The following is a 9090-nucleotide window of genomic DNA, read 5'->3' on the forward strand; positions in this document are numbered from 1 at the left end:
TTTCTCTCCCTTTCTCCCTCTGACTGGGGCGGGTGCATTCACCGCGGCGGGTGACGGGAGATGGCGCGGGCGGCAGACATTGACCGGCTGGTGGATCACTACTTGGGCCTCCCCGCGGCGCCCACGCAGCGCCCCATGCCCCCTGCCGACAGGAGTGGCGCTGGCCCGCAGCCGCAGCGCACAAGCGGCGCCACGGGGCCGCGCTTTGCCAGCGAAGAGGCGCTCGCCTGCGACGCTCGTGACGGGTACGACGAGGAGGAGGAGGTAGATATCGAGGCGCTGGTGGAGAGCGTCCTGCGCGGGGAGCCGGACTCCGCGGACGCCGCCGCGCTTTCGCCGCCGCCGCAGTGGGAGAAGGGGAACGAAGAGGAAGAGCAATCCCCGCCCGTTAGACTTTTCAGGGAGGGGCGTAGTAGTCCTCAGCCGACGCGTTCCACGTCGCTGCGCCGCGGCGGCGTTGAGCGACAGGAGCATTTGCTTCGCCGCCTGGCGCTGTGGCAGGAGCGACGAGACGCCAAGCACCTGCAGGCTGTCTACGAGGCGCTGCTGCGGGAGCAGGCGGCGTGCCCGTTCGAGCCGCGGGAGTCGCTGGGGCGTGGGGGCAGCATCGACTGCGATTTATCGTGCCGCGTCGCGGAGGTGAGCGGGGCGGACGCTTTTCTGCAGCGGATGCGCGAGGCGCGGGAGGCGCGGGAGCGGCGCCGGCGCGCGGAGGATGAGGAGGCCCGCCGCTACAGCGACGCCTCCACGTGGAGGCCGCAGCTGACGGTGCCACGGCCCTTTACGCTGGGAAGGACGCCGCGCAGCGTGGCCGCCGCCGCGGCGAGGCGGGACACCTTCAGGAGGTACGCCGCGGGCATCCGCACGCAGCTGCATAACGAGCCGTCGCGGATTGAGGGCCCTTCGGTCCCCAGCGGGTTGTTTTCTGTTCGCTCCAGCGGGCTGCTGCTGTCGCACTTGCCGCCGCGTGCGGGTTTGCCGTAGCGGCCCGCATGCGCCTCGCCGGTTCTGCAGACAACGCCGCGCAACCTGCAAGCGAAGAAAGAGAAAAACAGAGGAAAAATAATAAAAGAAGCAAAACAAAGCACAGCAAAACGAAAGTGAAAAGCACACACACACACACAAAGTTTATGAACCTCAAACATTCTGTAGTTCCTCTCTTGTTAGTCATTCTGCCTAAGCCTCTCTTTGGCGTGTTTGACGCTGCCTTTATTCTTACCGACGATGAGCCAATGCAGGTAGCGCGGCTGTGAGCCCTGCGGCTCGCTTGCCGCTTCTTTGGCGATGCCAGGCCCCCCGCTTCCTTCTTGCCTGCGTCACTCTCCCGCTCTCTTTATCGCTAACTCAATTTTGTTGTCTGTTTTTTTTATTTCCTTTTTGGCGGCTTTCTGCGGGGTGCGGCGCGAGGCACGGCCAAAATTTCATTTCCGCTTCTTTGCTCGGAGTGGCGGGCGTGAGCGCAATGCGTCCGCTGCGGTTGTGCTGTAAAAGCGGCGTTGGCCCTCCACCGCTGTTGTGGCTTCGCCCACTCCTGCGGCGTTTCGCGCAGGCGGCGGACGGCGGAGACCGCGCGTTTAGACGTCGCCCCGCTGGAGCGCTGCGGGTGGCGCTGCGGCGGCAGAGCACAATGCCGCCACCTGCTCCCCCTGCGGGGGGCGAAGACGCCGCCGCAGTTCCCCCCCGCGGCACGCTTCGCACCGTGCGCCTGCACAACATGCCCCGCACCTGGCTGCACGAGGAGGTGCTGCAGTTTCTCCACCAGGTGGCGGAGCACGCCGGCATCGCCCCCCCGCCCGATGCGGCGGCGGCGGCAGCGGCTGAGGACGAGGAGGACGAGGCGTCGGCGGTGCCGCACGTCACCTCCCCGTTCGTCGCCCGCATGCACATCCCGTTTGGGCGTCGCACCGGCATCGTCTTCGGCTCCCCCACCATTCAGCTCACCTCGGAGGCCCTCGCCCGCTACCTGCTGCGCGACCTGAACTTTGACCCGGACGACTACCGCAGCCGCATTTATTTCACGGAGGTGGCAGGCGACACGCGCCACGCGTCCACGGCGCCGCCCACCGATCCGGAGGCGTCGCTGCGGAGGGAGCAGCAGGAGGCCCTCGAGACGCTTGAGCTGGACCGCTACCTGATGGCCCCCGACCTGCTCTACGACATCGCGAAGATGCGGCAGCGGCGGCTCGTGACGCGGCGGTCGAAGCTGCTGCTTCGCACCTTTGCCGACGCGGAGAGCCCTGCAGAGGCGCCCGACGCCGATCCGGCTGGTGAGACTAAAAGTGGACGGTCGGCACAGCGGAAAAATTCGCCGCAAACGCTGCGGTGCGCTGGCGACTACAAGGAGTTGGGGCGTGGCTCCGTTCACAGTGTGCCGCTCGCTCTGCCCTACGTGCAGGGCCGTCGCGGCACATGATGCATGGAGGCGTGCAGCAGCCGTCACGTTGCCGTCCCACATTCTTTTTTATTGGGTGAGTCGTGCTTCCTGCCAACGGTCGCACCGCTTGCGCTGGCGAAACGTATTTGTTCCCCCCCTTTTTTTCCACTGTTCGCCCTGTTTCTGCGACTGACCTCCCACACATACCCACACCTCTATTTGTTGTTGTTGTTTTTTTGTAGCTTCGTGAGTGGGTGTGTGGGTGGGTGGGTGGGTGCGTGCACCGCATACCTCTGACTTCATTTTCCACAACTTGTTCTTCCTGCAGGTGGCGGGTGGTGAAGGGCGGGAGAGAAACGCTCAGTGCGTGCAACGGCAGCCGAAGGCGTGGAGGCCGCGAAACAGAAGGCAGGGGCATTTGATCTTCTTCTTCTTTGGGCGCACAATGGGGAAAAAGTGGGGAATGAAAACCGCGTGGGCGAAGTCGTTCTTCGTGCTGCAGGAGCAGCTGGATGCCGACGGCCCCGCTGCGGCTGCGGCGTGGCGGTGCACCCGCTGCGGTGATGTCCTGCACGCCCCCACCGATGCACGCACGCGGCGACCGTCGTGTATCATCCTTGCCGAGCACCTCGAAGGCGCTGCCTCCTCCGGGGCGGCGCCGATTACAGGCGTCGCGGCGTGCCGGGCGGGCGTGATTCGCCACGCCGCGGGCGCCGCCCCGGACCCGGGCGTCGGTGGCGAGGAGGACGCGAAGGCGTTGGCCGCACTGCGGCGACTGCTTTGCGGCGAGGCCGCGGACGGTAATGTCAGTGGCGGTGGCGGTGAGGCGCCTGTGCGCGTGTTTGTGGCGGTGGAGAATCCCAAAACGCCGGCCAACGTGGGCAGCATTCTGCGCGCTGTCGGCTGCTTTGGCTTCTCCGGTCTCATCTTCTCCGGCAGCCGCTTGCATGAGGCGCTGCGGCACCGCCCGGTCACTGACACGCAGGCAGCCGGGTTTAGCAGCCCCTACGTTGTCATCCCCGACATCCTGAGCCTCTTTGACGTCGTGGAGGACGCGACCGCCTTCGAGGCCGTCGTGGTGGCGGTGGACATGATCGACGGCGCCACGCTGCTGCCGCTGTACCACCACCCGCACCTCCGCGCCGCCGAGGCCGTCGCCGCGCAGCCCGGGGAGCGTCGGCTGCCGAAGGTGGTCATTTACCTGTTTGGCGCGGAGGATGGAACGATCGGGCAGGCGGCCCTCGCCCGCTGCCACGCCGCGGTGTTTCTCCCCACACAAGGCAGTTTAAACCTCGCGGCGGCGGTAAACGTCGTGCTATACGATCGCTGCGCGGCAGAGTGGCGCTTGCGGGCCTCCGCTGGCGATGCAGCCGCATCGGCGGCGGCCGCGCGCGACGCTGCCGTCTGCTGTCTTCGAACCCGCAACGCCAACAACCGGACATCGTGGCGTGATCCCGCTCCCGCCGCAGCGGCCGCCCTGCCGGCGCAGCCTGAGGGACACAAACGGAGTCGGGAGAAGGAGCTGCGTTGACTCTCTCTCTCTCTCTCTTTATCCCTCTTCTTTTTTTGTTGTTGTTGTTCTGCTCCCCCGCATGCATTTGTGCGTGTGTTGAGTTTGTTTTCTGGACTTGGAGAAGGGCGGTGAGGAGGCGAAGATTATATTTTTTGTCTTTTTTTTTAGTGCCGTTGTTGTTTCCCCCCCCACATCGCCGCTGCGCACGGGCGCCGGTAGTTGTCCCGCTCCTTCTCGCCATTTCTCTCGCCGTGTGTGGAGTCGCCGGAGCAGAAAGAGGCCAAAGAAGCGAGGCGACGGTGTGTGCGCGTGCCTGGCGGCGTTGCACGTACCCCGCGGGACGGCGTGGATGGCGTGCAGACCCTTCGCACCGCCACCCGACGACGCGCGGCTCCTGTCGGTTTCGCCCCTCAGCGACGCCGGGAGTCCGGGGCGGCGGTCACCACGCGGCACCTCCCCGCCGCTGGCGGCGTCGTCCTCCGCCCACGGCGTGGCGCCGGCCCCGTGCGGCGTCCGCGTTTTCGGCTTTCCACCGGCCGTCACGGGGGGCTGCTTCGGCGTGCTTCTCGCCCCGGACGACGCCGCAAGCAAACACGCGGGGGAGCCGAGGCGCCGCGAGATGTGCCGCGACCCCTCCGCCGTCGCCCTTTCGTGGGGCACGGTGGCGATGATTGCGAGGCACACGTACCTCTTCGACGTCGTCTGCGGGGTGAGGGCTGGTGCGGCGTTTCTCCGCCCCCCCGCGCCGCGGCCCGGCGCTTCTCTAGAGACGCTTTCGCCCGACCCGCTCTCGACGGCGGCGGCGGCGTCGCCGGATATTACTGCGTGGGAGCAACTGATGTGTGCCGTGCTGTTCCGAACCTCGCTGGAGGAGGCGGTTGCCCTGCGGCACGCGGTGTCGTGGGAGGAGCAGTGCCGCGTCGAGGACGTCCTCGCCGTGCTGCGGCGCTGCACACACGCCGTGGTGGACGGGCTGCTCCGCTGGGTTCCCCCATCCGCTGGGGTGCGGCTCCTGCTTAGCCGCCACACCAGCGACAGCGACAGCTGCTGGGGCGGAGTCCAAGTGGGGCTGCTAGACGTGGAGCATGTGTGGCGTGTGCAGCGCCACCTCCTCTCGCTGCGGCGGTCGTGGCTGTCAAGCGAAGACGAAGAAGAATACGACGACGTGGTAATGGGGATGTGGGCTTCTGCCAGCGGCGTGCACGTAGACGACCGTCCTCGGGAAGCTCTGTATCGCACCGTTAGAGCGTTTCAGCGGCAGGGCGTGCATCTGCGGCGGTGGGACGCTGATGGCCACGGCGATGCGTGCGCCGGCATTCTGCGGCTCCTGCGTGCGATGGCGGTTGTGGCGCATATTGAGTCTTGTCTGGAGTCTCCGCCGCCATCGTCCGACGCAGGCGCCGCGTGTTACCGCGATGAGGCGGATAGCAGTCGCGCTGGCGGTGCGTCCGAACTGCCGTTCACGCCAGCGCAGCGGGAGCACTTGGCGGAGATGCTCGCCATTCTCCTGCACCCCTGCAGCAGCGACGCTTCCGGCGAGGGAAGGCGCCTCGCCACGCACTGGTTGTGGGCACATCTGCGGGCGGAAGCAAACGCCGAACTCTTCACTGGTCCCTCGCGGTTGTCGTTTCACGACTTCCTTGCCTCCCTTGCACACTGGCTGGTGCTGCAGGTCGTACCGGCCCTGATGCTGCACGTGAACGCAGCCTCCTGTGGTGACCGGGAGGCCGCCGCATTGCCGCCGGCGCGTTCACTGCGGCTGCGGTTTCACTGTGCAGAGGAGTCTGCCGCGGACTCGGCGGAGGTGTCGCCTGCGTCATTGGTGGCAGCTCCTGTGGCGCGACGCAATGTGTTGCTGGGGATCACCATGTCGGATTGGCTGCGGTCGCTGCGGCACAAGCGCGCAGGGAAGAATGCCACCGCGAGTGGCGTGGAACTCGCCCCCTCGCTCTCCTCGACGGCGGCGAGGCTGCTGGCCGTGTTTGACACCCTCGCGCTCTTTCGCCTGGCGCCAGCCGCAGGCGACGGGGTCTGGCCGGTGCTGTCGGACAGGGTCTTTGAGCGCCACGGTGCGTGGGCGGTGGCGCATTGGGTGGTGGGCCGCAGCGAGGCGGAGGTTGCGGTGCTGCGCAGGGCGTACGCCGGCGGGGCATCCCCCGCCGCCGCCCCGCGGGAGCCGGTGGGGATGTTCACGCTGGGCGACTTCATTGCGCGCTACCGTCCCCTCGTGGACGCCGCGCGTGTGTCGTCGCACCTCCCCTCGCATCCCCTTCGGCAGGCGGCGGCGGGCCCGCAGTGGCGTCCACTCCCGCCCCTCTTCCGCATGTCCCTCGAAAACTTCGACACCTTCGCACCAGTCATTCAGGCGAAACTCATTTGTTCTGCGGCGGCCGTGGACTACACCGCGCATGCCTCAGCTAGAGACGAAGCGGAAGCAGAGGAAGCACCAGCACCAACAGCAGGGGCGTGGCGGCGCGCTTCGCTGAGTCGACTGGATGCCGACGTGTTCGGCTGCATACCCGCACCGCTGCGAGAGGCGCCGCCGGTCGTCGTCGTCGTGGAGGACTCCGGTCTCGTGAAGGTGCACGACGCTGGGGCGTTAGAGCAGCTGGAGGCGGCCCGTCTGCGTGGCCGGGCCGGGCTGCATGGATGCGGCACACGCCTTCTCCAAGTTTTTCTGCGCGCGAGCTGGTCGGTGAGGTGGAACTTTGTGCCGCTGCGCCGCCGCGCCCACCGCCGCGCGGCCGTCCTTCTGCAGGCGGCTCTGCGCGTGCGTGCGGCGGCGCTGGCGGTGGGGCGGCGGGCGCTGCAGTTGGTGGAGCTGCGGCGGCGCTGGGCGGAGGAGCGGCGAGGCCACGACGTCACGCGGGAGCAGCTCGTCCGTCGACTGGAGGCGCAGGCCGCGGGGGGCGGGGGCGGCGGAGAGGACGGCGCCACGCAAGCGACGAGCCCCGCCGCGAGTTGGCCGGCCACGCCGCTGAATGCGCTGCTCGGGGCAGGGGCGACGCGTGCGCCTGCCGCCGCGCCGGAGCCCCTGCCGCAGGGCGAGGCGTGGGTGCATGCGGCGGACGGCCGTGACGCGGCGGGCGCGGTGTTTGCCACGGAACAAAAAGGGCGAAGCGTCCTACAACACGTGGAGGCAAAGCGGCGCCGGCAGATATTCCTCGCCCTTGAGGACAAGCTGCGCGAGCGGTGGCTGCTGCAGGAGTACCGTGACCGCCGCGCGATCGTGCAGCAGCAGCTGCAGGAGATGCAGGAGTCCCGTGTGCGGGAGCAGCGCCGCAAGTGCCGGAAGCAGCGCAAGCAGCAGGTGAAGCTGCTGCAGCAGCAACGGGAGGAAGTGCAACGCCAGTCTTTTGAAAGGAGGGCACGGAACGAGGCACCGCGCGGTGGTGTTGCTCGTTCCCCGCCCACGGTTGCTGGGGACACGTGCAGCGGCGTGCACCCCGCGGCGGACGTCACGAGCCACGACGACGCCGACGCCGGCGCCAGCGACGTGGTCGTCGTCATTGGCATACCGGGCGACGACGGTGACGCCGACGGGCAGACGCTGACACCGTCGCGGCCCCCATCTGCTGTGCGCAGGCGCCCTGCCGAAGGCGCAAAAACAGCGGCGCCGTCTCAAGGTACACGTGTGTGTGCCTCGCTGCGGTCGTTGCACGGTGGAGGCGCGCCGGCGGCCAACTCTTCCTGTCGCACCCCGCGGAGGGCGCTCTGGCAGCAGGAGCACGAGGACCGCACCTTCATTGAGCTCAGCCAGCGTCATCGCTGGCAGGTGCTGCGGCAGACCTGCACGCTGGCGGGGGTTGCGCTGGCGGAGATGCTGCACCGCCGCCGCATCTTCCTTGCCGGTGCGCTGGAGCGAGAGGAGCTGCTGGCCCGCTGGCGCACGGTCCTGCTTCCCTACTGCCTCATCACAGAGGCGCTGCACGGCGACTTCCTTGCGGCGTTGGTGATCCTGCAGGGCGTCCCACGGCGTCATGGACGAGAGGCCGCGCAGCGGCGAACATCCTCAGGACTCCGCCCCCTCCGCGTGAACGCAATGCCCGCGGTGGTTCGACCGCGGCTGCAGCAGTGCTGTCGCACAGGTGGGAGGCGCTATTCCCCGCCGCTGGGCGGCCACGACGAGAATGCGGGCAACAGGAAGCGGCTTGCCGACGCCACGGCAACGGCGGCGGCCCACCGCGAATTTCTTTGCAAGCCGAACTTTCAGCTCCTGGCAAGTCACTTTTCGAATCCGTACGCGTCGGGGGCGGGGGCCGCGGTGACGGACCGCAGCGCGCCGGCGAAGGGAAGACGGCCGGCGAAGGCGGCGCCCGCCGCGCGGAAACGCGTTGTCACGTGGGTTGACCCGCCACCCTCGCCGCCGCCGTCCACGTGAGGCCGCAGCGTTGAGAAACGCAGTGCTGCTTACATTCTCTCTCTCTCTCTCTCTCTCCATCCCTCTGTGTTTCTCTCTGTGTGTAGGGAGAGGGGGCGGGGATAACTTAGATGCAAAGAATAGAATGTCGTTGGCAGGTGTAATGGGACGTCAACTGAAGTGCGGGGGCGCGGTGCTCTGCAGGGCGGTGCGCCGCGTGGATGTCGCAATCCCATGCATTTCCTGCTGATTTCCCTTGTGCGTGTATGTCGTTGTTGTTGTTGCCTTTTTGTTTCTTTTTTCTTTCTTGGCGGGGGAAGGCGGGTGGGTGGGAAGGCACACGCGAGAGAGGGAGAGGGGAGAAAATAGATATATTTAGGGCTCAGGATGCTGCGCGTGACCCGCGGGGGGCTGGGGGGCCAGCGGCGCTGGTGGAAGGAGGGACGCCCGGACTTCCTGCGCGCGAATGAGCGGCGGATGCGGCTGGAGCAGCGCCGCATCGACGCCAGCCGCTACCACGCCCCGGTGGAGCCCACGCCGCAACAGGCGTGCACGCTCTACAGGGGCCTGCTGAAGGCCGGCCACGCCCAGCTGCGGGTGACGGACAAGGCGTACTACGCCAGGAAGGTGCGCCAGGAGTTTGAGGTGACGGCGCGGCAAACGAGTGCGCGGGTGCGGGGCATCATGTACGAGCGCGGTCAGTGGATGCTGCTGAACAAGTTAGGCGGGATCGTCTAACACGGCAGCGATCTTTTGGGTTTGCTTTTGGGGGCAACCACCAAAAACTAAAACAAAAAGGACGTTAACAGTTGTGTTAAACAATTTGGTGGGGGGGAGGGGGAT

At 67.2% G+C, this 9090-nt stretch overlaps 5 protein-coding genes across 5 annotated transcripts, besides 3 other annotated features; all 5 read left to right on the forward strand.

The window, feature by feature from the left end:
- Positions 1–60: 60 nt before the first annotated feature.
- Tco025E_01931 (uncharacterized protein) lies at positions 61–984 on the forward strand (the record flags this gene model as incomplete). The annotated part of the gene is made up of 1 exon (XM_029368867.1): positions 61–984. The coding sequence occupies one exon, from the start codon at positions 61–63 to the stop codon at positions 982–984; it is 924 nt and encodes a 307-aa protein (XP_029231037.1).
- A 478-nt stretch (positions 985–1462) lies between these two features.
- On the forward strand, positions 1463–2413 carry Tco025E_01932 (uncharacterized protein; the record flags this gene model as incomplete). Its single annotated transcript, XM_029368868.1, has 1 exon — positions 1463–2413. The coding sequence occupies one exon, from the start codon at positions 1463–1465 to the stop codon at positions 2411–2413; it is 951 nt and encodes a 316-aa protein (XP_029231038.1).
- Positions 2414–2620: 207 nt separating this feature from the next.
- Positions 2621–2655: a microsatellite.
- A 164-nt stretch (positions 2656–2819) lies between these two features.
- Tco025E_01933 (23S rRNA methyltransferase) lies at positions 2820–3905 on the forward strand (the record flags this gene model as incomplete). Its single annotated transcript, XM_029368869.1, has 1 exon — positions 2820–3905. The coding sequence occupies one exon, from the start codon at positions 2820–2822 to the stop codon at positions 3903–3905; it is 1086 nt and encodes a 361-aa protein (XP_029231039.1).
- Positions 3906–3936: a microsatellite.
- Positions 3937–4236: 300 nt separating this feature from the next.
- Tco025E_01934 (uncharacterized protein) lies at positions 4237–8268 on the forward strand (the record flags this gene model as incomplete). Its single annotated transcript, XM_029368870.1, has 1 exon — positions 4237–8268. The coding sequence occupies one exon, from the start codon at positions 4237–4239 to the stop codon at positions 8266–8268; it is 4032 nt and encodes a 1343-aa protein (XP_029231040.1).
- Positions 8269–8303: 35 nt separating this feature from the next.
- Positions 8304–8346: a microsatellite.
- Positions 8347–8634: 288 nt separating this feature from the next.
- Tco025E_01935 (uncharacterized protein) lies at positions 8635–8985 on the forward strand (the record flags this gene model as incomplete). Its single annotated transcript, XM_029368871.1, has 1 exon — positions 8635–8985. One exon carries the CDS (start codon positions 8635–8637, stop codon positions 8983–8985), a length of 351 nt encoding a protein of 116 aa, XP_029231041.1.
- Positions 8986–9090: the final 105 nt, after the last annotated feature.

The sequence above is a fragment of the Trypanosoma conorhini genome, assembly GCF_003719485.1.
Source record: "Trypanosoma conorhini strain 025E chromosome Unknown Tco_14.4_contig_00070, whole genome shotgun sequence".
In the NCBI taxonomy this organism is placed as follows: domain Eukaryota; phylum Euglenozoa; class Kinetoplastea; order Trypanosomatida; family Trypanosomatidae; genus Trypanosoma; species Trypanosoma conorhini.